The sequence below is a fragment of the Dermacentor albipictus genome, chromosome 5 (genome assembly GCF_038994185.2).
Source record: "Dermacentor albipictus isolate Rhodes 1998 colony chromosome 5, USDA_Dalb.pri_finalv2, whole genome shotgun sequence".
Taxonomy (NCBI): domain Eukaryota; kingdom Metazoa; phylum Arthropoda; class Arachnida; order Ixodida; family Ixodidae; genus Dermacentor; species Dermacentor albipictus.
Window position 1 is genome coordinate 165,805,355 of NC_091825.1, and position 27,937 is coordinate 165,833,291.

Here is a 27,937-nt window from a genome sequence, read left to right on the forward strand (position 1 = left end):
CTTCCGTATTTATTATAAGCCCCCATGCTTAGAATATCGCCAAGCAAGGGTTCAGACCCGGAGTTAAGGTTAAGAGCTCTGAGCGCGCTCAACGAATCGGTTTATATGATAGCATTCATCTTCCTGTCGGTGGTAATTTTATCACTGCCGTCCATACCGCATAAACTTCGGCCGTAAAGAGCGAATAAATCTTATTTATCCGAATGCTATACTCCTAATTTTTCTTTGCGATCCCGACACCTATGTATTATTGTCTTTTAGAGCCGTTAGTGTAAAATTCTGCGTAGTTTTTATATTTTTCTTGAATAGCTCGCAACTCTTGCTTTATGTGTTCTTGTGGAATGTCTTTTTTCGTTAGATGGGTTAGTGTCCAGTCACATGGCTGTGAAAAGTTCTACCATTGGGGCAATCTTGTTGGCCTTTCAGCAACCTGCAGGGCTTCACGAGGAACATCATAAGTCTGACAGTATTCTTCGTGTCGTAAATGGCCGAATCACGTTCGGTTTGTTTGTGTAGTATACCCGTGTTTTGCACTGTGTCACAATGTTGTAGCATATATGTAGTGGTGAAGACCGAATTCTCAGTACATAGAAAAGTGTAAGTAGTGCTCTGCAGTACTGTAAGGAAGGCTCATTGTAGTCAACATATAAACTTTGGACAGGCGATGTTCTGTAGGCACCACTCGCCAGTCGTAGGCCGACATTATGAACTGGATCAAGTCGCTTGATATATCACTGCCTAGCTGCAACATAAACTGCACTACCGTAGTCGAGGATTCTGCGAACAAGGGACCGGTACATACGTAGTAGACAAGTTTGGTCAGATCCGCAGTGTTTGTGCGATAACAGCTTGAGGATATTTAATGCTTTAGTTGCTTTAATTTTAGTTGTGTTAATGTGGGCCAGGAAGTGCAGCTTTGTGTCAATTGTTATGCCTAAAAATTTGTGGTCGTCTTTGAGCGGCAACGTTGTACCATACAATGTGAGAACTGCGGTGTAACCCTCGCTTCTTGGAGAACGGTACTGTAACAGTTTTGTCTGTTCAAAACGGAATCCATTTTTGTCAGCCCATTGTGTGAGATTATTTATCATTATTTGTAGTTGTCTTTCGCAAGTGGGTAGATTTGAGGCACGACAAGCCACTTGCAAATCGTCGACATATAATGAGTGCAAAGAAGAGGATGGGATGAGCTTATTAACAGAGTTAATTTTGACTATGAATAATGTCGTGCGCAGAATGCAACCCTATAGAACGTCATATCCCTGTGTAACTGTGCGTGAAAGTATTGTGCCGAGACGCACCTGAAATCTTCTGTTTGCCATACAATCAGATAGAGAGTTGAGCATTCTGCCACGCACTCCCAAGTCAGCCAGGGGCGCTATAACGTAAAACTATTCCAAACTTTTCTATTACAATTCTGCAATCAGCCCACCGCGATGGTCAAAAACTTTTTTGCACCACCCCCACTTCACCTGTCTGTCACGCGACGTCATGCAAACCGCGATAGCTCCCCATCTGATATGACGTGTGCACACTGATTATGCATAATTTGACCAAACAAAACAAAAATAGTTATTTCTGATTCGATGCTTTTTTGCCATTAGCCCTCGGCTATTTGTCAAAAGTTTTCGGGCTGCACCCAGTTCACCTGCCTCTAACGCGACGTCACAAAACCGCAAAAACTTACCGCCTCAAAGTGACGCGTACGCGCTAAAGATGCATTAGTATGCCGAACAAAACTGAATTTTCTTCTGAATAGCCGCAGGCTGCCCCATTCCGAAAGGAATAAAGGATGGCTGCTGCTGATCGCTCAGGCACTGGCTACTTACCTCTGCTGGAAAGCATGGGTTTATTTGCGTGTAATAAAACTTTTTGTGTGGCCGTGTAACGTTATCGAGAACTTTCAGCACGTTTACGACCTCGTTCTGCCAACTCTTCTTCGCTGAAGATCCGTTTTAGCATCATTCTTAAGCTTCCGTTGCATGCATGCCGCCGCGATTGTCGACGAGTCAACGTACGCTAAGTAAGAGAAAGCGGACCAATCGCAGACGCCGGCACAACCCTCTTCATCAGGTTATCGATATGCAGTGCAGTGGCTGAGCCCCGTCGAATCCTTCTCCACTTGAGCATACTCCTCGCCTCTTGGGAGCCAATTAGATAAGACAAGACGCTCAGTGCAGGCAATGTCATTCGTTTTTCAAGCAAACAAAAGGGGCCTCCTATGAACGAGGGGAACATTTGATTGGTTTGTTCAGACAACCCTGTGAGCGACCGCTTGATTCTTGCGTCGGCGGTTACGCAAATTTGACGTCAGGAGATTGGAATAAAATCACATTGGAATAGTTTTACGTTATACTGCCCCAGGTCTCTTAATTCCTTAATTCCTTCCCACCACGTGGTATCATACGCTTTTTCTGAATCGAAGAAAACTGAGAGACAGTGTTGTCTGCGCAGAAACGGGTTACGTATTTCAGGTTCTAGCAGTACGGGAGATGGTCACTTGTCGAGCAGCCATTTCTGTATGCGCACTGCTGCATGTCTATCAGGCTCCTTGATTCAAGGATGCGTGTGAGCCTTGTGTTTATGATAATCTAGTAGGATTTGGCCACACTTGTTAATGCAATGGGTCTGTAGCTGCTTGGGGATGTTGCGGGTTTACCTGATTTAAAATGAGGCACTACTACTGCATTTTTCCAGTCTGTAGGCATTACTCCAGATTCCCATATTTTGTTGAAAAATTTAATAAGTGTGTCTGGTGATGTTGAGATAGGTGTGCCAGCAATGTGTAGTGGACACGTTCAAGACCTGTTGCCGTTTTTTTACCGGCAGAGAGAACTGTGTTCAATTTTTGCATTGTGTGGATGTTATTATAAGGTTCTTTCGAAGCCCCAGTATTGGACTGTATCTGCTTCTCCGCCGACTCTTTATATTTTAAGAAAGCATTTCAGTAGTTTGCTTGTAAGACCTTGTAAAAGTGTTCGCCTAATAAGTTGGCCTGGTCCTGTAGTGTTGTTTTTGTGCCTGAACATGTGAGTAGTGGTAATGTTTATGAGGTGTATTCTCCTTTAAGTTTCCTCACCTGGTCCCACATTCGTTTTGACGTGACCATGTTATTAATTGACGATATGTATTTTCCCATTACGATGTCTCTGCCAGTCTTCGAATAAATCGCGCTTTCGCTTTGGCCTGTTTGAAATTTTAAAGGTTACAATAAGTGGGGTACTTCTGTAGGATTCCCCAGGCCTTACTTTGTTCTTTCTTGGCTTCGGTACACTCGTTTGTCCACCAGGGATTTAGCCTTGTGCGCAAAATACCGGATGAATGGGGTATTGCCTTTTCTACTAATGAGAATATGACCTCAGTGATTTTTTGTTAAGTTTGTCTTTTCTGGCGAAAAGACAACTTCCAGTTTCGCGCTTTCCATAAAAACCGGCCAGACAGCAAGCTGTAATTTCCACTCGCGTGGTTTAGTGACTAAGGTTGGTGGTGATGATAAATGTTTGATGATTGCGGGCACGTAATCACTACCGTATGACGTGTCGAGGACTTCCAATTTAAGATCATTAAAATGAGATGGCGAGCAATAAGCTAAATCTAAACAACTAAAAGTGTGTGAAGTCCGTGAAAAGTAGGTCGGTGCACCTCAATTTAAAAGGCAGGTATCACTTGACAAATAAAATCTTCAACCAGTTGCCCTCTTTGGTCAGTTTTGATACTGCCGCAAAGAGTACAGTCAGCATTAAAATTCCGTACTAAACCAAATGGCTCCGCCAGTTGAGCTGTTATATCTTCTAAGCATTTAGTAGTAAAATAGGTGTGGAATGGGATATACAGTGAGCAAATAGTGACGGTTTTTTGAGCTATAATGGTGACAGCAACGGCTTCTAAGTGACTGTTAATAGGAACTTCTCTAGCTGCAACACCGTCCTTCACAACAACGGCTACACCACCCGAAAGCCGGTTCGTCTGAGTACGGTCGCGCCGTACAAGAGTAAAACCTTTTAAAATATTTTTGCGTTTTTCGCCTAGGTTATTTTCCTTTAAGCATAAGGCCACAAGAGAGAATTTAAATAACAGGTCTTTGATGCTTACCTAAGTTATGTAAGAGACCTCTACAATTCCAATGGATCATAAAAGCCATTATGAAATTGAAAGGTAAAAAATAGCGTTACGAGTGAATAGGAGATAAGATAGATGTTAGGTGACATATATCTAAAGAACGCTGACACAAAGGAGCGATAACCTTTGGTTATCGCTTTCTTATTTAGAGTGCTTATTGGGACTTTGTCGCTCTTTCCGCGCTTGAGAAAGCGCTTGTCCTGCGGTGTCCATAACACCGGGGTTAGTGGAACGACCTCCATCGATCGCTCTGAAGCGCTGGAGGACCTGGAGTTGGGCGCAGAAACACGTGTCTTGGACCTTGCTGTTCGTTTGAGTTTAGGGTTCTGCGGAAGTGGTGTCTGCAGGCCCTTCGAAGAGGATGGAGCAGCGCTGGCTGCTTCCACCACGGGGGTGGGAGGCGTCACTACGGAACGACTGTGCGTGGGCTCGTAGGACTCCTGAGGCCTCTGTGACGATGCCCCGACCTTCATCACATCGGCAGAACTGCGTCGCGAAAGGTATGATAGTCGTTTCTGGCTTTAAAGAACGAGATTTTTTCTTTCACGGTTAGTACAATTACTTCTTTTTCCTTTTTCCAGCATGGGCAAGATCGCGAGTGAGCTGGTTGGTCTCGTTTGCAGTTAATGCAATGTGGCGAAGAAGTGCAGTTGTCATATTGGTGATCATTGGAGCTGCATTTAGCACAGGTTGTCTGGCCTCGGCATACATGTGAAGCATCTCCGAACCTTTGGCACTTGAAACATCGTCTGGTGTTTGGGATATATGGTCTGACATTGACTTTAACATAACCTGCATCGAGCGAGGTAGGCATTACGCTTATTACAAAGGTGAGTATAACATGTTTGGTTGGGATTTCTTGGTCGTTTCTGCGGATAACAATTCTTTGTACTTTGGTAACACTTTGTTCCTGGAAACCTTCGAGCAATTCCTGGTCGCTCAAGCCAAGAAAGTCTTCTTCAGCTATTAATCCCCTGCTTGTGTTAAGAGTTCTGTGGGCTCAAACGGTCACTGTCACGTCGCCAATACTGGTAATTTTCGAGAGCTTCTCTGCTTGATCTTTGTCATTCAGTTCTAGGACGAGGTCCCCGCTAGACATTCTTGAGGCTTTGTATGTAAGTCCGATTTTGTCTTTTAGAGACATGGCCTCTAGGAATGGGGAGAGCCTTCTTACGGGTATGTTGTTTGCACTCTGCAGCACATAGTACTTCGGAAATTATGGAGCGTTGCTCCGAAACGAGAACTGGAACGGTGCTTCGATGCGGCATCTTTTCAGACGCCGATCATAGAAAACAGAGGTTTGCGCTGCCATAAGAAGAACGTATTCCTTCGGCAACAGCACCGACCGCCCACCACGGAGCCCAACGAGGGGACGCCGCTGAGCTTGCGTGCAAGTCTGCACGACGCCGGTCTTACGCCGTCACTATAACGAAATATGGTGTACCCAAGGTAGGATAACCACACCAGGTTAACCCTCGCCGCCAAGGAGAAAGGAAGTAAATGGAAGAGAGATGAAGACAGGAGAGGTCGAAAAGTCAGAAAGACGAAGATTTGAGAAGAGAGAGACAGGGAAAAGGCGACTGCCAGTTTCCTCCATGCATGTGGGTCAGTCTGGAGATGCCGTCTATGTGAAGCAGAGGCCAAAAGGGTGTGTTGCCTTCGCCGGACGGCCTTAAAGGTTCAAGAACCGGAGCATCACCTCAACCCCCAGGATCCCCTTTTTCCCAGACACGGCTAAGTCACGCACAGCTACACGCGGGAGAATGCGACCCTCGTGTGCTCAGGTACGTGGTGTAGCAACACGCCAAACGCCTGCTGACACAGATGCCCCTGCGGAGGACGGGCGTGTGTATTAGTAGATTTATTGATTGAGTGATTGATTAAATAAATTTGATTGCGTGTCTTAGTTAACCTTCTCCTTTTAGAACTTTTTTCGAAGTTTTTTTTGTAAGGTTAAGCGCGTAGGTTTTCTAGGTTTTCAGTCAGTACCTAATTTGCACCGAGAGGCGTTGTTAGCTCCATTAGCGCGTGTCCTGTGTCGACGGAAGGTAACAATGTTCGTGACCGGGTCGCTCGTGTGGGTTGAGGGCGGCACCGTTCTGATTTTTCTAGTAAGCGCGCGTGGAACTAGTTATTAGAAGACACATTTTTTACGGTTTTTGTGAGTACGTAAGTTACAAAAGCTTGGTTGTTCGTTTAAGGTACGTGTGCTGTGTGGACTAGAGGAAGAAATGTGAGTAAGCGTTATGAAACGTTTGCGTACGACGCAAGTACGCGTTGTGCATAGGGACCACAGAGTTAGCGCGATTTTGATTACGTACTTCTGGAGTTGACGGGACTGTGCGATAAGTATACACCAGTGCGATAGGGTAAGAACAGGCTGTTCGTGAAGTTAGGCTGCATAAGTTATGTGGGGGTATTGGTGGTTTTGAGTCTTCAGTTTAGTTCTGCGTACACATCTCCTCTCGTGCAGCACTGCAGTCGGGTTTGGTTAAATTCAAGAGGAACATGAGCGCTCGCTCTGGCGGCACAAAATCTTGGGGCCAAATTTGCGGTTCCCAGTTGAGTGGCTTACGTTGAAATCTTGATAGGAAGCCTGGTGGGTTAAGAGCTGATTTCGGGCGTTTGCGCACTGGGTTTTTATAGTGTTGCCGGGATCGACTCTTCTGTGTCAGTTACTGGGAGATGGTTGGAGGCATTTCAAGTCTGCAGTTGTTGCAGAAAGCCAAGCCATATTCTTGGTCACCAGTCATTCTCATCCTGACAAGCTGTTATCAGCACTGGCCAGTCGAGATTTTCCGGGACATGGAGGAGCTGTTACGATCGGCCTGCGGGGTAGTGACCTTCGAACCTCTCCGAGCCCGACGCAACGAATCGCTTCGTGAAGACAACAATGCGCCTCCTCGGACAGCCCGACGGCGCCAGCAAGGCTAGCCACATTTGGCGGGCCGAGTATTGTTAGTTGGTTCGCCATCGCCTTCACGGCCTAAATGGAGCAAGAGAACTGCTGGAAAGGGCGTTTTACGGCACTTTCTCACGGCCCGTAGTAATCGTCACGATCGTATGTCGGACATGGCGGCTAACTGCGAAATCAGTTCTGGGATCAAGACGCGCCAGCTTGAGTCAAGCGTGAGTACCCCTGTCTACGAGGACCCTCTCCACTCAGTATGTTCAGTGAAACAAACGTGCGCGAGTGTGTGTGTGAACCCTCGCATTCAATGGCGGGCCTTCGATAACTTTGGACGCTCCGATTGGACAAAGGTTGTACGGCAGTTTTCTCTCACCTGGGGATCTAGGGAGGACAGAAGGTGTTTATTCAGACGTTTTCGACTGCTCTGCGTGCTTCGCTTTTCAGTCATGCTAGAGTGATGAAATGTAACGTCTCCAGCCTTCATGTAGAGATTGTAAATACATCCCTTACTCCTAGTTCTCGATGAGAAAATGTTCTTTCCTTCAATCACGTCCTTAGCGTGGATGAGTTGGATGACGGCATGGGCCAGGTACCACGCTTATTAATTGTACAACATTTTACGCAAAATATGAATTCACAGATGAAATTTGTCCGCCTTGGGTGGTCTAACAAATGCAGTTTGTAGAAGTGCCACACCTGTTCTTGGTGTACATCTACAAATTTGTAAGCTTCACGTTGAAATTCGTTGAAAATTAGTTTTTTTTTATTTAAGCCTCACAAATTAAAATATCGCTTTCAACAATCACTAGAATTTAACTTTGTCTCTGAAATATGCAACACATTTCATTAAAATCTGTCCAGTGGTCACCTCGTAAAAGCCTTGCGGAGTTTTGCATGTAGTAGAATAGGCAGCAATGGCGTTCTGCCCTAGCTATATTGCTCACTTATAGGCCTAATGTATGGTACGTATAATTAGGTGTGTTTTAAAGCCTGTTTTATGCATGAATTACAGCAATGATCTGTGGCGTATGTTGTGATATATGAAGCCATTATTTTTCCTAGCACTATACACAGTAAAATAAATTGCAGGCTTAAAATTGAATAAGGAGTTTTATTGGCTTATTCCTTACAGCGTTTTGGGGTATAAGTGCGTGAGCTATAAATAGGGTTCTGCGTTTTCGGAGTTTATTTTATCGGAGATTCTTAGTATGTTTTTTCGGAGTGTAACTTAAAAAAATTTTTCGGCACGTTTGAATTTAGCAGACAGTTACACGCCCCAAAACCGGAGTTTTTTAGTTTTAGTTATTTATTCCAACATTTAGACAACTGTTCTCTAAGAACACACTGGCCTTACTGAAGAAGCTTTATTGAGAAACTGGTACCACAAATATTCTCGCTCGGTAAACTTGTAATATATACAAGGATAATTTCCAATGTTTGCATCCGCAACTGTGGCGCGCTGCTTCTTGACGCCACAGAGTATGGACAACGCCCTTTCGACGTTCGCACTAGGATATACAGCGCGATTACAGGATATACAGCGGATTTCGACGTTCGAGGCTAGGATATACAGCGCACAAGATGAAACGAGATGTCAGCCGTGGGCATCTATGCGCCGAAACACCGTCGGCTAAACAATTTCTCTTATATAATATGTCTGATACAGAAAAATCTATGCTGCAAGTCGGTGAGGGGGGGTATCTTTGTTATCTGGAACAAATAAGGCAAACAGTGGCAGTAAGTATTCAATGTATGCGGCAAATCGGTCTTTGCGTTCGGGTTTATAATTAGCTAGCAGCGTCAGAATGAATCTCTGCTATACTGCAGTTCACAGGCACTGGTCCTTTGGATAGTATGGTTCCACTTCTCAACGAATGTGTAGTAGTACTCCCTATGCAAACCAAGTGCGTCAGACTCCTTTTGCATACAATAACCATTCACACATAAGCTCATCAGAATCTCATAGCTCCACTGAGGAAGCAGAGCATTCGGGCGCACAGCAAGCGCCAGGGTACACTTGGTAAATTCCGCTGTGCCAGGAGAGGTCCAGGAGAGGTCTACGCGTGTTCATGGTGTTTTCTCACAAAGAGGCAAACACATGTAGCACCGCCGAATGGTAATGCGTAGCGCTGCGAGTAGAACTTTGTCTATGTATTTCTTCTTTTTTCCAATTTACTTGCGCTAACTTAACACTTTCTTCTCAAGGAAATTTGATTTGATCGTGTTTTTGATTTGAGCGCAGTTTCTTGTGCTTTGGAGTTTTTGAACGGTTCATAGAGAATACCGTCGGTACCAGGTGTTCTTCGCGGTCATTTCTTTGACGCTTCGATTGTCACTGATAGATCGGCCGTACGAACATACTAAACAGTTCCGATATATCTCATTGGGCACTTGGATTAGATTTATTAATGTTGGGCCATTGTCCCGATGACACGTGACCATACTTAGAAAAGATATGTTCTAACAGAGTGTTCTGCAAACTCGTGCGGCCTTGTTTGCATCGCGTGCCTGATCCACACTGCCTGATCCGGCTGCGAAAGTGTTTCCACAGCCGGATCAGTCTGCGTGTCACCCCGTTCCATTGAACGAAACGTACGCCAAAGGGCCCTGTTTCTGACAACACATCCGAGACACATCTCCCGATACCACCCGCACCAGTGTCAGGGAGAGAGCGGCTTTTAGTGCCGGCACGCCTGTGCCACTAGAATGTTAACACGTGGACTGCTACGCTGTGAGTCGGGATTCCTAGACGCATGCACTTCTTCGTGTTGACGTTTGACTCAATACTGGAGAGGAACGAAGTCCGGCTGATGTTATCTCTCGTCCAATGTGGCTGTAAAGGTACCCTTGTGGAGCAGTTCTAGCAAAGGGGAGATCATTTTTCAGAGTTCTGTGTGTACTTTATCAATCGATGATTCCCGAAGCTTCTCCCCCCTCCACTCCGTCGGGTCTATTTTCGAGACAAGCATTCTTTATACTTGTTATTGAGATTTGATCGCTGCCACACGTATCTGGTTCCACCTAACCTGCGGCATCCCGTGTCTGAACAACCACGTGGGGTCTGGAGAATGTGTTCCAGATAGCATAGACGCAATATAGGTAGACACTGTAGGATGGTCGAGCGAAGCAAATGTGGCATCAGTCATGACATTCTTCTCTTAAAATCGTCTTCAGGAGTTGCATTTGTACTCCTGTTTTGCGTGTGGAGCGTTTAAACCGCCGCTCACAAGGAAACGAGTCCCCGGGTTCTTGAAACGAACAGGAGTTATCCGTCCAAGTTTTAGTCGGGAGCGGTGAGGTGTGGCGCAGGAAGACACAAATATGATAGGAGTCTGGCCTCAGATCAACCATTGTGTCAGCAACATGCGTTGACACACTTACCGCGGCTTTCCCTAGAGAAGTAATCGTTTTAGTGAGACGTTCATCACTAACATATAATAATAATAATAATAATAATAATCTTTATTCAGTATAGTTAAAACAGTATACAAAAAACGGAAGCGCCGAAGCCACAAGAGGGCTTGTGCGGCGACAACCGGCAGCCGCGGCAATCTACGCGACACACCAGAACTCCATCAGAAGCTGGTTGTGCATTTGGCACAACCATCACACATTATCAAATATGCACTGATAACATCTGTACATATTAAAGGTTCTCTAACGCTTGTACAGCAACTCTCAGTGTTTTGCGGGTGGACAAAGAAAGTACATCGTCTGGTAGTTCATTGAAGATAGCAGGAACATAATAGCGTCTTGTTGCTTTACCGTAGTGAGTGCGCACTCTCGGTTTAAGATAACGAGGAACATGTCTCAACGGTACCGGTTTCGTATTTATGTGCCTGTATGCACTGCTCCAAAAATACTTAAGTACTACGATTTGTTTAAAAAGATTCTCGAAAGAAGGCAAACCGGCTGTTCTAAAGACACTGCTGGGCAAATTCTTCTGTGGCATGTAGAGGACGCTTGTAGCGATGTTTTTCAAAATCCTATTAACTCGACATTTCCATGTGAAAGAGCAGTTAAAAAAACAACACATACCGTATCTTAAAACACTATACCCCAGAGCCTGGGCGATTAGTTTTCTGATAGAAAAAGGCATCATGGTTTTTAAATTAAACAACAAACATGCAACACTTCTAAGTTTCTTACAAATGTGGCTCAAATGAGTATTCCACGTCAGATCACTGTCTATGTGCACACCAAGATACTTAACCGACTGGACGCTAGCTATAGGTTGACAAGAGCACAGAGAGCAGTATGAAGGGTGTAAATATATGGAAGCGACGCTTGGTACATCTTTGTGCGGGTTACGAAAACAGACAAGTCTGGATTTGGTGCTATTTATTTGTATTAAGTTTGAGGCAAACCACTCACTAACTTTAATAGCGTCCTCTTGAAGGTTAGCCAGGGCGCATGAAAACTCAGGGTGGCTTGACACTAGTAAAGTGTCATCGGCATAAAGGAATACGGTGGATGCTTTCACGTGGTCACATATATCATTCACATATAACCCAGTTGAAAAACACAACAGGAAATTTTAAGAGTCTGTCGTATTTTGGGACGTTGTTTCTGTAGTTCTGTTGCCTGTAGTTCTGTTGCCTGTAGTTCTGTTGCCTGTAGTTCTGTTGCCTGTAGTTCTGTTGTCTGTAGTTCTGTTGTCTGTAGTTCTGTTGTCTGTAGTTCTGTTGTCTGTAGTTCTGTTGTCTGTAGTGTGACGTCCTGTAGTAGAAAGTTGTGTAGTTCTCGATCAACATTTAATTAAAAATTGACAGAGACGTCCGTAAGGTTATGTAAATTTGTTAGTACAAAAAAGAAAAACATAAAAGTAAAAAAAAAATAAAAAAAATGTCTTCGCCTAGGATTCGAACATCCGACCTCACGATTCCCAGCCCGGCATCTTACCACTGCACCACTCCTGACATTCTTTTCGAGTGAACATTTTGGCCATGTGAACAGTACGACGTGCCGATGCGCTGATGTTTACATTTGCATTTTGAGAGCCAAGATCCACCGCGTCAAGTGCCGCATCTCTAGAAGAGCAAGAGTGTTCGTACCATCGATAGGTACATCTTGCAGTGCTAGAACATCGATTTTGATGTACGATATCCTTATTAAATAAGAAATTCAGAAATAGACAACGTTGACTTTTAGGGTTATTACTGCTAGTTTCGACAGTTGTCTCTCGTTCTTTACACTTTTGAGCGCGCATATAATTCGTGTGTTCAATGCAAAATAGCTACATGAACATTCGTGGATAAGAGTTCTTTCTGACAGCATACTGGCTTCTCACGGCAGCACTGTACCAGATTTATGAGACCCGAGCGAGACAGCTTTTCACGCAACTTTGTGGAACAACCCAAATCTTCTTTTCCGCTTCGCATAAGCTTGTGAAATATTCCTGGGAAATTAACTAATGTGTCAGTGTAACAGCACATGTAAGTCCACAGGCCTGTGTGCCACATCTTACCAAAAAAAAAACGGATACGCAGCCATTCCCGCAGATGGTATGATTTTGATCAGCGGCCGATTTTGAGGAGGGTGGTAGGGCGTTGCTGGTGCCGCGTCGTCACGGCACAATTATAACTATTCGCCACGTCGATTTTATTACCGGTGTCGGTGCCATCAGCATTGCCGGCTTCAGAGAAGCGCAATTGAATACCGCGCAAGAGAAAAGTACAGTGTACACCACCGATGCGCAAACATACAATTTTAAAGGACCGCGACGGAAATCGCTTCTGTTGCGACTTCGGAACTCTTGGCCGTCGCGACCGAATGTTTCTGCTGCGACGTCAGAATTGGTGTCGTAACGTCGGAGTCGCTGTCAGGATATAAAGCTGTTGTTCCGACTTCAGAACTCTTGTTGTCGCGACAGAATTCTTCTGTTGCGAAATCAGAATTTCTGTCGTAATGTCAGAAATGTCTCCCAATTAAGAAATGTCAACAACTTCTGTCGTACAACAGAATTTCTGTAGTTGCGACAGGAATTCTTTTTGTCTTTTTCAACCGGGCACTACAGAAGCTTGTCGCATCACACAATTTCAGTGCACTTCTGTTGTCATCATTGGGTACATGTTGCGGCGATAGGTTTCCGTTGTGGAACAGTTCTCTGTAGTACAACAGAAGTTTGTCCATTACTTCAGGAACACTTCTGTTATGACAACTGGGGGCCTGTTGCAATGATAGGCTTCTGTCGTACAACAACATTTTTCTGTAGTACAACAGAAGTTGGTCGCATTACTTCAGGAACACTTCTGTTGTGACAATTGGGGGCCTGTTGCCACAATAGGTTTCTGTAGTATTTCAACAGCTCTCTGTAGCACAACAGAAGTTTTTCGGGTTACTTCAGGAACATTTCTGTTGGGACAACAGGGTGCCTGTAGTGATGACAATTTTTTCTGTAGTACTACAAAAATCTGTTGTAGAGCTTCAGCTTTCTGTTGTAACAACAGACATACGACAGACCGTACTTCTGTGGTAGCAACAACAAATGTCTGTTGTACATCAGAAAAGTCTGTCGCTCCATCAGGAATCTGTAGTTACTACAGAAAAATCCTGTTGTACAACAGAAATTTCTGTAGTACTACAAAAATCTGTTGTAGAGCTTCAGCTTTCTGTTGTAACAACAGACATACGACAGACTGTACTTCTGTAGTAGCAACAACAAATGTCTGTTGTACATCAGAAAAGTCTGTCGCTCCATCAGGAATCTGTAGTTACTACAGAAAAATCCTGTTGTACAACAGAAATTTCTGTAGTACTGAACACAACCTCTGTTGTCATTTTCAACTGGGAAGTTGAACAACAAAGGAGATAAGATAGACCCTTGCGGGACACCGCACACCAGACTTACCGCGTCACTGCAGATAGGTCCAAACATGACTACTTGTGAGCGATTGTGAAGGTAGTTTTTAATTAGTGACAAAAAAGGACCCCTAAATCCATATGAATACAGTTTAGAGATTAAAATTTGATGATTTACTGTGTTGAAAGCTTTTTTTACGTCCAAAAAAAGCCCAAATGCCACCTCATTGTTTTCCAGGGTTTGGTGCAGTAAATCAGAGAGATTTTCTAATAGCACCTGTGTTCCAGACCCACTAACAAATCCGTACTGATTCACACTCATTAGGTCATGTTTAGCAACAAATGCATTCATCACAGAAAGTACGTCTTTTTCTAGAATCTGGGATTTGCAGGAAAGAACAGAAATAGGGCGGTAGTTGGCAATATCATTCTTTTTCCCACTTTTGTACAGAGGATTAACGCGAGCACTCTTCAGTGAATCTGGCCATGTACCAGTTGCAATTATGCCGTTTAAAATAAATAGCAGAACATGTTTCAAAGCTGTAATGTTTCTTATCAGATCAGCTATGAAAATGTTGTCAAGTCCGGCGGATTTATTACGTTTCAGACTAGACAAAATGCTGAAAAGATCAGATTCTGTCATAAGAGGAAGGAAGGCTGATGGCGATACACTGTTTTTAATCTTTGTCGAGCTCAAAGTTTGGACTGCGACCCGTTGCTCAGCCGAAAATACGTTATTGAACTCATTAGCCAAAATAGGCGACACTACACCGAAATTATGCTCCACTGTTTCTTGGACGGACAAGCGTATGTTACCACGTAACTGGTTTATCAGAGACCAGGTGTTCCTTACATCGCGACGAGTGTTGTGAAACTGCTGTGCAAAGAACTTCCTCTTTGATAAGCGGATAAGCGCAGTTACCTTATTTCTAATGCAACGATATTCTGCTCGAAGTTTGTCATTTTTTGGCGCCCTGCGGCATCGAGACCAGAAAGTGTCTTTTTCTTTGATAGCAGCCAGGATTTCCGAAGTCAGCCACTGGCAGTCAATTTTACGTTTCTTCACAACCAAAGTTTTTTTGCACACTTTCTTTATTTCGCCTAATATCCTGACCAAGCTATCGTACGCAGTGTCGTTAGTGTTATGATGAGTAAATGAATCCCAATCATATTCAGTGACATGATTATCGAACTTTTTTTGGTCTAGAATGGTCACAACACACCTGGTAGAGTTAGCGTGCTGCATAGAGTCAGTTTTCATAAGGCGACACGCAATGTAATAGTGATCTGCCAGTTTCTGTCTGATTACAGCTCCGGTCACTGAAGAAATGTCCGACGCACGGACGTTAGCGTGGTCAATGCAAGTAGTTGTAATGCGATTATTAAGAAATTCTTCTCTAGTAGGATCGGCGATATGTGGTTCAATGCCAAATTCTGCGAGTACTGTTAAGTAACTTTCAGTGCCATGGCGATCACCCTTCATCAAATCGATATTGATGTCCCCTATCATGCACACGTTTTTAGCAACAAAGTTGGTTTTCAGTATAGTTTGTAATTCTTCAATAAATCCCGACACATTTTGACTAGGAGGTCGGTACATAGCAAGAAGATAAAATGAAATACCACGACAGGATACTTCAAAGGCCATGACCTCCGCTGTGCCGAAGGAAACGGTAACCTCGGAGATCATCAATGATTCCTTGAAGTATACCGCAATGCCACCACCCCTGCTGTTGTTGCGTGTAATGAAATAGGCATGGTAACCGGGAAGTCTAAATACATCGGTTAGAGTGCCGGTAATGTTAATTTCCGTTAATACAAACACGTCAACAAAGTCACTGAGAGCACAGGCCGTAACCGCGAATTGATCCCAGTGTTTCCTGATGCTCCGAATATTAATGTGAAGAATGGTACAAGAACAACCCAACGCTGGCTGAAAGGTCTTAACAAAGGAGTCGAAATCTGGAAACGACATACTCTTTTGCGAGGAACTACAAATCTTAGGCCATCTTATCAATGTCGCTTACAGACGAGATTTTTAGAGCAGTAGCACCCTCGGCCTTCCTCGCAAATATTTTCCCATTTCGCACCCAGACAAATTTAAATCCCTTTGCTTTGCCTTGAACCCTAGCCCTCCAAAAAAGTTCACTGTTCGCACGAGTCAGGTTCTCACTGAAAAAAATGTCAGGAATCTGTTTGTTTTCGGCCAACGCCCTGAGTCGAGCCCTTGCCTGCAGCCATTTATCACGCAAGTCTGGTGACGTGAATCTAGCCAATATCACCGGTATTTTTCCCTGGCCTCCTGATAAGCGGTGAACAGCACATACCTGTTCCGCCGTATGGTCATGCAAATTAAGCTTCCCAGCCAGGTCCGACAAGACTGCCGACAAGTCCTCATTTGCCGTGACCGGTAATCCGCTTATTTCCAGGTTAGCTCTGCGAGTATACTGTTCACTGTCATTTAGTTGCGATTGTAAGTGACTGATCTGTTTTGCCTGCTCAGATAGAGTTTCCTCAAGGCAAACCACTTTCTGATCAAGTCTCATCGTTGCTTGCGAGTTGCTATTGCACTGTTCAAGAAGCTTGTCGTATTGTGACGACATGAACGTGACTGATGTTTTTAACTCAACAGTTGTGGTCTGCAGGGACTGACAAGTGAGCGTCAGCTTATCAACGTGTATTGGTATCAGTGCAAGACTGTCAATTACGTCTTTTAGACCAAGGATAGCTGTCAGCTTGTCTTCGAGGGAAGATAACCTTGCCAATATGCCCGAAGAGCTGTCCTGCGACAGCTTCCCAGAAGCGACAGTGGCTCTAGAGTCTCCGCGACATGTACGACAACGCCATTTCTCACGTTTCGCAGACCCCATTGACGTGTATGTCGACTCAGCAATACCGGAACAGTGCTGCCCAAAATGATAAGACAAACTGCATTCCGCACAAGTAACGCTACACTCATCTTCAAAAATCGCATTGCATAGACCACACTCTGCACTGCTATCAGTCATAGTACCGGATCAAACACTGTACAAAAAAACGCTTTGCAGTCAGCGGCGGAAAAAAAAAACGATATATATATGTATATATATATATGCAGCTCACCTGCCAACAAACAGAGTAACATTCAGAGCACTGCAACAGATTGCCGCTGACTGCAGGGTTGAAGTGGCTCGCGTAGCCTTTTGTAGCTGCTGCCGGCTCCAGTAGCGCCTCCCGGTGGGAACTTTCTTGTCCTTTGCTCGCGTGGTTCCCCTGGTATGAAGCGGTGAACAGCAACGGCCTGATGATAGTGCAATTTTGGTGACGGAGATAACCTGAATACGGTTGTCGCTCCGTCCCTCACTTCAAGACGCACGGGTGGTCATCCGATGAATGCTGCCAACAAACAGAGTAACATTCACAGCACTGCAACAGATTGCCGCTGACTGCCACGTATGCGTTATGGCACCCATCAAATCAGGGCAGGGAGCCCAATTGTTTCTCCTCTTGAAGTAACAGTGCCAGATACGTAGCTTGATATGCTGAAGCTTCGCTTTAATTTTTCCTCGTTTAAGGTTAATTTCGTTGAAGAATTCCATTCTATGACCATTATACTGCGAGTTAGCTATGATGCAGGTAATGTAAACGACGAAAATCACTGAAGAAGCTGATCTACAACTGCTGTCCAAACAGGTCGCTTTGCCTGTTGCGCCTTATGGGCAACCCGCAGGGTTGTCTAAACAGACCAATCAAACGCTCTCCTCGTTTAGAAGACTTCACTTTTGTTAAACGAATAACATTGCCTAAACGAATAACATTGCCTAAACTGAGCGGCTTGTCTTATCTAATTGGCTGATTTGAGGCGAGGAGCACGCCTAAGTGGAGAAGGATTATATGGGGCCGAGCCAGTGCACTGAAAATCGATAACCGTATGAAGGTGGTGGAGCCGGCGTCTGCGATTGGTCCATTTTCCCTTACTTAGCTTGTGGTGGCTGGTCGAAAATCACGGCGGCATGCAGCGGAAATTTAATAATGCAGCTCAAAAGGATCCTCAGTAAATAACAGTTGGCAGAGCAATGTCGTATACGTGCCGAAAGGGCCCGATTACGTTAAACGGCCCCCCCAAAAAAGTTTTGTTGTACGCAAATAAACTCATACTCCCCTTCTGCTGCGAGTGGCCAATGCCTGAGCGATTGGCGGCCGCAATCTTCTATTCTTTTGGTAGCGGGGCAGTCTCCGGCTATTCACAAAAGATACAGTTTTGTTCGGCATAATAATACATCTTTATCGCGTACACGTCACATTGACTAAATGAGTTATCACGGTTTTGTGACGTGGAGTGACAGACCGGTGAAGTGGGTGCAGCCGGAAAACTATTGACCAATAGCCTAGGGCTAACGGCGAAAAGGCGTCAAATCAGAAGTAACATTTTCTTTTGTTTGGTTCAATCATGCATAATCAGTGTGTACACATATCAGCTTGGGAGCTATCGCGGTTGTCGTGACGTCGCGTGACAGACAGGTGAAGTGTGTGTGGTACATGAAAACTTTTGACCAATCGCGGAGGGCTGATTGCAGGATTGGAATACAAAAGTTTGGAATAGCTTTATGTTATAGCGGCCCTGGTGAAGGGCCGTTCAACCTACGACCCCGAAAAATTGAAAATTTTTGTGCAGTTTCAGTGTCGGACCAAACGTGAGGCTTATTCTGCATAAATCAGGAAAAACGCAACATAGTAGTTTTTAGAAGTCGAAGAGTAAGGAGGAGTTAAAATAAACGGCAATATTGGCAGTATTCGTCTGACAACTTTTGGTGCAGTTATAATTCAATGGAAAATTCACTCATTGAACATCATGATTTCTGAATTCACAAGACATAAAACTGGCACTGAGTTCCCAGATTACCCGTTCACACGAAAAGAGCCTGCGGGCATTTTGCAAGAATACGAAAGTGAGGTAATTGATTTTAAAATGGCGTAGAGGTTGGTTTTAGCTGTACCTTGCTTTGGCATGCTGCTCGGCACCGGGATAGAGGACAGGAAAGGAAAAGAATAGTGATGATAAAGATGATGATGGTGGTTACGATGATGAAAAGAAAAGGCGCATATACAAGTGAACCACGCGGCGGGATATCTAAAACTGGTTGTCGAGCCCTGTGAGTCTCCCGTTAAAATGAAAAGCAACCTATTAGCCCCGAGAACGACCTAGAGGGGCGCTGCGAGCGCCGCTCGCGTGACGTCAGGGCACGGACTCGCGCCTGTCGTCTGCTGCAGTTCGGGCGGTGTCCGGACGCCTTCTGCAGTGTTTCTGTTTGTTCGCTCTCATTCCGAATGCTTGTATGCTTATGACGGGCCTCTCAAATATATGTTTTACTATGTCTTCGTTCGCGAAAATGTAATCAAGGAGCTTATTTCCTGGACGACAATACATTTCTCGTAGGCAAAACCTGAGGGAGCTCTGACCAGCCCATTACTGGTTTTTCATGCACGGATCTACACTTTCCAGTGGTAGCTCACGGGAATAATAAAAGCATAGACGCAAAAGCACAGCACGTAAGAATCTAGTTAAGATTCCATTCGCACCATAGTGCAATATGCGTGTCACAATTAAACGCTGGCTATATATGACTTCTACAACATTCATCTTGATTTTAACCCGCTAAAACATGTTTGCTCACGACGACTAGTTTACGGTATAATATCGAATTTTTCTATTTCTTCACAGAAACCCTCACCAGTAACAGCACGAGGACTTGACTACCACTGCATTTTAGATTCGGCCAGTACGACTTGCGTTTTTATCTGGTTTTCAAAATTAGGCCGTTCTTCACCGGTTAAATTTAAGTGGCGGTAACTTGAAGCAAAGCTGGGGCGCTATAACGTAAAACTATTCCAAACTTTTCTATTCGAATTCCGCTATCAGCCCTCCACGATTGGTCAAAAACATTTTTCGACCACCCCCCCTTCAACTGCCTGTCACGCGACGTCACGAAAACCGCGATACCTCCCCACCTGATATTATGTGTACACACTGATTATGCGTGATTTGATAGAAAAAAGCAAAACAGTTATTTCTGATTCGACCCCTTTTCCCCATTAGCCCTCGGCTATTGGTAAAAAGTTTTCGGGCCGCACCCACTTCACCTGCCTGTCACGCGACGTCACAAAACCGCAAGAACTCACCGCGTCAAAGTGACGTGTACGCGATAAAGATGCATTAATAGGCCGAACAAAACTGAATTTTCTTCGGAATAGCCGCAGGCTGCCCCGTTCCGAAAGGAATAAAACATAGCTGCCGCCGATCGCTCAGACGCTGGCTACTCGCACCTGCCGGAGAGCATGGGCGTATTTGCGTATAATAAAACTTCTTGCGTTGCCGTGTAACGTTTTCGAGCACTTTCGGCACGTTTACCCCCTCATTCTGCGAACTCTTCTTTGCTGAGGGTCCGTTTTAGCGTCATTCTTGAGCTTCCGTTGCATGCCGCCGCGATTTTCGACCAGCCACCGCAAGCTAAGTAATGGGAAGCCGACCAATCGTAGCCGGAGCGAGCAGCGTCCTGGCCGTGACGTCACTAGCGGGAGGGCGCCACTCCACATTCTCGCCGCTAATAGTCATCAGACAGTGGTCGGATGTTGGCGCCAGCAATCGAAAAGGCCTGCTTCTGCCGCTCTCACGCGTGCATCAGACAGACGCAAACACAAGGCAGACGTTTCAGGCCCCTGATAATGCTCAACGTTCCAACTGGTGTCGCTGCACGCAGTGAGGTCCGCATATGCAAGTACATTACACGATCTTGCATGTAAGGTATTTTCGTGCCGCACAATTTCACGACGCGTTGTTAGGAAGACCTGCTCACTGAAAATACGACGCTTGCATATTCCACCGGAATGATATACGCCGAGCAGGGCATCTATAGGACGCGACGGAGCAATAAAAAAGAAAAGAAAATGAAGAACAGTCCCCAAACCCCCGAGTGGTGGGCTGGCGAGGAGCCACAAATCTTCCTTACGCGAATTTTTTGTTGAAAAGCGACGACTGCAAGAATTAAACAAAACGTGGCGTTCCAGCGTGCCCTTTAAAAGCCACTCTGTTGCTCGGACCACCTAGCAAGCACGCACTCGCTTAAATATAATGTTCGCGCCAGAAGCAAAATGCGACTCTGTGGAAACTCCGCGTTTTCGTGTGAACGCAATATGCAGCGCAGCCAAACATGAACGAGCCGGGATGGTGTGGAAGGGCACGGCCAAGTGCAGGAGAAAAAATACTGAAAGACGCTATGGAAGCGCGTTGCAGCACGAGCGCGCGCGTGCCATGCAAATGCTTGTGATAGAGGGGAACTTATTTTAGCGTTGGGAAACAGAAGGCTGGAGAGCGTCTCGCTAGGCTTTTCTTTTTCTTTTCTCCCCCGCCCCCCCCCCCCTTTTTTTTTGCAGCGAAGCTGCTTGCACGATTAAGAACACGCATGCGAATATAGGCAGTTCCCCTTTACCATTGATTCAGAGAAACTTTGACACGCATTCAGCAGACACGGCGCACTGTGCCACTTACACCAAACACGCTTACATTTTGAATTAGCACGTGCTACGTGCTAGCGTTATGCCATTGTTTTGCCGTTTGGATTGGGCACAAGATGCAGGCAATGCTTTACGAACGCGCAGACTGCGAGTCGGCCGCTAAAATGAAAACCAACATCTACGTCGACTCTCACCTTGGCGCTCTCACATCCGAGCAACTCGTTAGCTGCCTTTCTGACAGCACACTTCAACTTTATCCTATAGAGGGCTTTCGCAGTCGTATGCACAAAGAAAAATAAAAACAAAATAAAACATAACCTAGCAAAAATTATGTATTATTGTTATTGCTAGATGCGAAAAAAAAAGCTCACTGTCTCAGGAAGGAGCATAGCGCTCAGCTACGTCAACTCAAACTGGACGGAAATGTTGCAGGAAGAACAAAACAGACGTAACAAAAAGATCAGTAAGGACAAAAATAAATTAGAATTTTAAGCCTTGGCTTGCTGTAGAATAACTGAGCTGACTCTCTTCAAATGCGGAAAACACAGTGTCACAAAAAAAAAGAAAATATGGTAGGCGACTCTGGTCTTTGACATAGGTGTCTCTTAGTGGCACTCGCACGTCGGTGTTGGTTCTCTTTGGGTTAACTTTAAGTGAACGCAACGCATGAAACTGACTCAGAGGTAGCTGTTTTCCATTAGTTAGACCGTTAAATCTCATGCCACCTTCTTGTGCGTGAAAACATTAGTTAAGTGACTACTTCCGCTGTCTACTTCCGAGTTTCCAGGAATTTCGCCAAAGTCGTGCTCGCGGGACGGGTCTCTAAAGTCTACGAATCTTTGCATTTGTGTGCGCTAAGCAGTGATTTCAATTTAATTCTAATTATTCTAGACATTTGAGTAATTCAACTCTTAATGAAACTTATGCTCTACTATAGCTATAATCCAACCCATGAATATTGCAGTGGACTATTTTTCAAATTTTTACGGATTTATTTTTAATCGCGGTTCCGGTCGTCTCAGTGATTTCAAACTAATTCTAATTATTTCAGACACTTCAGTAACTCAACTTGTAACTAAACTTTTGCTCTCATATCTTGTCTATAACGAAACCCATGAATTCTGTACTATAATTATTTTTCTATTTTTTTTTCTTTTTTATTTTCAATGTCGTCCCCGGTCATCTCAGTCATTTCTAATTCTATTATTACAAGCACTGTAGTGACTCAACCTGTAATTAAACTTATGCTCTGATATTATATATATAAATAAACCCATACATTTTTTTACTGTACTATTTGTTTTCTATTTTCTTTTTCTGATTAATTTTGGATTTTCTCCCCTGTCGTCCCAGGAAGTGAACCGGAAATGTTGCGCAAGAAACAAGCGTGTCACCTGATGCTCGTGATACTAAAAAAATTCGCATATCTGAAAAAAAAAACGGGATGAATCGATTCTCTGAAGACTGAGAAAAATATAATAGCGAATCTTGTGCTTAAAACAGGCACGTTACCGGGGACATATATCTTGCCACTAAATAAATGCAATCGGGGTTATTTTTTGCTTTCCCTGCTTATGATTCTCGTATCTGTATTTCTCTAGCATGTCGTTGTTGCTGTTCTATGCTTGGTTGCAATGACAGTATATGGCTTCGAATTGGAGAAAAAAAATTAGCTTTTTGGCCCGAAAGGCGAAGCACTGACAGCGATAACAAGGTGTTGGACAATTATACAAGTAAGTTTCGCAGTTCTGTCGGCTGTATAAATTGCAGTAAACATTGCTTATTAAAAAAATATATACGAGGACACCTAAGCATTCCTTATGAGTCGTGAATGCGAAAGCATTCATTCGAATTGAACGCCGCTGAGTGGTCCTTTGATTTATAAACGCCTCGCGGGAGAGCAAGCGCGTTGAGATGCTTCGCCGCTGCCTACGAGATAGCACAAGACCGCTACACTTCCATCCGTGACGCCATGATACCTTCCATAGAATCTAATGGCGACGCTCCCGAGTAATCCGCGGTGATTTTGACGTCACCACTTTCGTCACACCGGACTTACCAATGGAAATTTCGCTCCAAATAGCACGATTTCATAAAGCAGAGTGCCCAGCCCTGTTATCTAGGATGCACTGGTTTAGCCCAGTGTGTAAGACACTCGGTCTCTCAGCATGGGGTCGCAGGTTCTACAGTCACTGTCACCAACATTTTTCCTTTCGAATATATTGTGCTTTTTTTTTCGCACACGGATTTCTTTATAGTGATTATCCAGGCCAAATTAGAACGCAGGCGAGAGCTTGCACGGACAAGAAACGCGTGGATAACACAAACTTCCGAGTGCGACGGTGACGTGGCTTCGCGGTGATGCCCTTTCCCCTCAAGCTACACCTGGCTCGCCAACACTGCAGCAGGCGTTCCCGTTCGCCCGCTTTGCTTCGTCGAGGGTCGCACGTGAAGTACCGTCGCAGTCAAGGGGAATTTAGGTGTCGTTTCGCTGCTACAGAGGTCGGTTGTTTCGCTCAATGGGCCATTCGATGCTTTCGCATCAATAAAATCACAATCCTGGTGTCACGCGCGCGCAGGCATATATGAACGGCTCTCACTCGATCACTACGAGCACTCGCTGTTACCACGATCGCGTGATGACTAGCGCCGGCTGCGGACAGCGAATGCTTCGGGATGCCTCTTGCTTCACGGAAATTACGTGACTTCCAACACTAGACACGCGGGAAGAAGCACGCATGAAGCCACCAGCCATATTGGATCGCTTTTAATCTTTGCAGTTGTCGCCGATAACCTCCAAGACAATGTTGGCAACCATACGCTAATTATCCAACACAACGGTTTATTCAACACTTTCGTGGTTCGATTGGGTGGCTTTCAGGGCCATCCGACAATTTTTACAGCGAAGCTGTATATGGCTATAGGTTCTGGAAAATATTGCGTGCGTCTATCGAGCCGTGTAGAGCGAGGATTTCTCCCCATACGTGGGCCGGTGCCAAAGATAGGCGATACCGGGCCGACCCACGGCGGAGGCGAAGCAGGCTTTAAGCACTCCTCCAACTTGCAAAAATAAGTTTAATATCTTAGCTCCAAATACAACCCGTGTCAGATGTTAAGCTGACAAGAACAGATACTACAATTTGACCCGCGTCGGCCATGTCTACGTTCACACCGCCCTCTCTCTGTCGGCGTTCCAAGCGCTTGCGTATATCCTTTCCTTCCGCTATTCCATGGGGGCGGTGCCTAAGCGTGCTGCTCGCGAGGAGCGCAAGGCGGAAAGAAATGCGAACCGTACATGTGGCCCCAATCCCGCAAACATGGAACGTTTCACCGGAGCAACGGCCAGGTTCCAGAAGAAGTTTGTATGGGACCAATTTTGTGTGGCCTGTGTTGTGTGTGACCACTTGTGGTTTTCGAGTGACCTCACAACTGTTACTGCACTGCGTGACGTCGACCAACGCCCGATCGTCTTGGCTACAGTGAAGCAGTGTATGCTCTCGGAGGGCGGTGAAGTGCGTGTCTGTTCTACGTGCCGGTATACGTTAGCAAAAGGTATCGTGCCGCGTTTCGCTACAATACATGGCTATGTATAACCCCGTTGCCTCATCGTCTTCCGAGGCTCAATATCGTGGAAGAGCGACTAGTTGGGCCTCGCCTTCCATTTATGCGCATACGGCGTTTGACGTACGGCATCGGACAGTTCGCCATTAAGGGGCTCATATACACATCTTCACTGGTCATACACATTATTTGCAGAGTTGAATGGCCGTGAATATTTTTTGATAAAATCTAGGGTATTTTGCCCAGTTTTGCATTTTTTAATGACCTCAGAAATAATCGCTGGTGAAAATGATAAAACGCCGAAAATCGAGCAAGTCGTACCCATTGAAACTAAGAACAGTACCTGTTCCTAGTTGTTCAGTTCAAGAATTTGCAGGATAATGGGGGAAGGTGATCCTTATGTGCAGCTTTGTGCAACTTTGACTGAATGATACTTATCCTATAAAAATACAGGGTTTGCGGCTATCAGAAGATGTTTACGTAAGGGCAAGGATTGCAAGTGCTGCACAGCTACACGCGTTAAAATGAAGCTTTATAACTCGCAGTAAACTATCTCTATTCAAATACATATGAAACGAATAAATTATCTACTTGAAAAATCGCGCTGGATTGACTCGAATGACTTCGGTTGCATTCAAGAGAAAAAGCCAAGTTCTATTACTGTAGCAAGTAGAATCTTGATTTGTGGCCTTAGAAGCCGGGACACACTAAACAGTTTGTCCCAGCTAACGTTACGTAAGTTGTGCAACAACAAAAGAGAAGATTTAAAAAAAAAACATGGTGCCAGATACGATTCCCACGCTGTTCGATAGAGCTCTGACAACCGAACACCGAAGGTCCTAAAATACCAGTTTGCACTTTAATGTATTAATCTTCTTTTTTTCTTCTTTGAACTGCTTGGCTAACCTTAGCTGGGATACCCTATATAAAACAAATACTTTGCCTCCTTTGGATATTTCAATACCCGCAGTTTATACAATCCTGATACTGAGTTACAGAATTGTACGCACGATGCTTTACTTTTTGCTATTGTGAATTTTTTAAGAGATGTAAAATAGCTTATGTCCCTAACAATTATACCTGTACACACTGAATGTTTTAACAACTTTTAAATGGAATCAACTTCATCAAATTCAGTGCAGTTGGTGGCGAGAACAACGGTTTCTCTGTTCTCATGTATTTGTAGATAGGAGCTCTTGAGTAAAAGCTTGCTGATAAGCTATAAGCAAGCTGAAGTGCACAACTTCTGAGTTCATTACTAATTCGCTTGAGACACAGCTGCCTCCAAGCTTCAAAAACGTTCGCTGTTCTCTGGGCAGTTCTTTGCGAAGTCCAGTGACTGTTAATTGCTGTTAATATGGAGACCAGAAAGAAGTCTGTATTTCTGAAGCATAATGCTCACTTGTTGCCTGATCTAGCAAGAATAGAACAGGAGTGGTAAACACTGCCTTCGTAATTTTGCCAGCGACGTGAAAGCCGGATTCAACCGCATCATTCTGGGCAAAAATCGGAAAGATAACGACACTAACGGAACAGAAAAGTTCATGCATATGTCTGCAATAGCCCAGCCCGCGGTATTATACTTACTGCAGTTGTAACAATCCAACTGAACTAACCCTCTCCAGGATGACTGATATTAAAACAAGAAAAAGCGGATCAACTTTAGCTGAAAACCTTGATACCATCCTTTTAAATAAGCTTTCTCTATGACTGACTGGAGCTGTCAATGTCAGCGTTGATAGAATAAGAAAGAGCAACTAATTATAGTCGACCAAACCGAAATGTACTGAGCAAATAGATTTACTTAAGAGGAGGCTTTAGCTCGGGGGCTCCTATCTAAATACGTGGGAAATTACAAACCCTTTTTCTCAGCGACCACTGTACCACATTGGATGAACTTTGTTCCATCGAAAAGAAAGTTAAAATCTAGTGACTGTTGGTAGCGAATGTTTGACGTAGGCCGACAAAGTTTCAATAAAAAATATTGAAGATCTGAAGGAATACGCAACTCTCAAATTTATAGATATGTAACTCAGCATTAACAAAGAATATCACGAATGCGTCAATTGCATTTATTAGCACATTTAAAGCGGAGAAAGTTGATGCATTATACATGGCGCTCAGATATAACACATATATTTGAGTACTGCTTTTGCAAAGTCCTTGCAAACAATTGAAGAATTTCACTTAAAATTTAAATTGATAAATAATATCTGTCAGCTTTAGATGCTCTAATGGGTGCAGTGAACAAAATTACGGTATCTGCTCATGCAGCGAAACTACAAATTTGTAAACTTCGTACGTGTATTTTTTTCAAGCTAACCAATTTCTGACAAATTTTTTTCAGAAAGCCATGTCTTAAACGAAAATTCCGCTTCCAACGTTCACTAGCGTTTGCCTTTCTCAAATGCAAAAAAAATCATTACATTGGCCATGTGGTTATCTCAGAAAAGCGTTTCTGCGTTTAACATGTGCTTGAATAAAGACATCGGAGTTGAGTCTGCGCATGCCTCGCAGATAATGGACCGAACCATCCATGTTCCATCATTGCTCTTAAAAACCTACACGTCCGAACAGCCTGAATTTCATTCGCTCTGTCATATACCGTTCCAATGCCAGCGGTACTAAACTGCTTTACGGTTTGAATTTGGCGCTTCATGACAATGGTGCTGATTTATTGGCTTCTCCTTTGAAACGGGGCAGTGGCAAATAGTCAGATAGCCTGCTTGATTGATTCAGGTATGCAATACATGTTTTTAAAGCGAAGCTTTCTTTGCCTCTTTCTTCGACTTTTCCACTGCTGCTGCTGCTGTTGGCTGCAGTCACGCACACGGCGTCGGGGGTTGTTCAGAGTGTGCATATAGATTACAGCGCAAGAGAGAAAAGGCGATGGGAGAAACTAGTTTTGTACCCCACGATGTCGAATGTGCACATTGCTCCATGGAGCTATCTTGTCATTTCCAATATATTCGCTTGACAGCTGTAATTAGTCGCTTGACAGCTGTAGAAAGGAGGAGAAAGAGAGGGAGAAGAGGCAGTTCCAATACAAGAGAG

The 27,937-nt window shown here is 44.5% G+C and overlaps 1 protein-coding gene and 1 pseudogene across 2 annotated transcripts in view; both read right to left on the bottom strand.

The window, feature by feature from the left end:
* LOC135917578 (visual pigment-like receptor peropsin) overlaps nt 1-27,937 on the bottom strand; it is a 633,033-nt gene that overhangs the window by 446,932 nt on the left and 158,164 nt on the right. The window contains exon 2 of one of the 2 annotated variants that reach the window (XM_065451131.1): nt 16,934-17,206. The exons of the other annotated variant lie outside the window; for it this stretch is intronic. Coding sequence (XP_065307203.1) covers nt 16,934-16,955 — 22 coding nt within the window. The 5' untranslated portion in view covers nt 16,956-17,206. The remainder of the gene's footprint in view (nt 1-16,933; nt 17,207-27,937) is intronic. 2 annotated transcript variants of the gene reach the window in all.
* Nucleotides 24,302-24,480, bottom strand: LOC135917579 (U2 spliceosomal RNA; annotated as a pseudogene).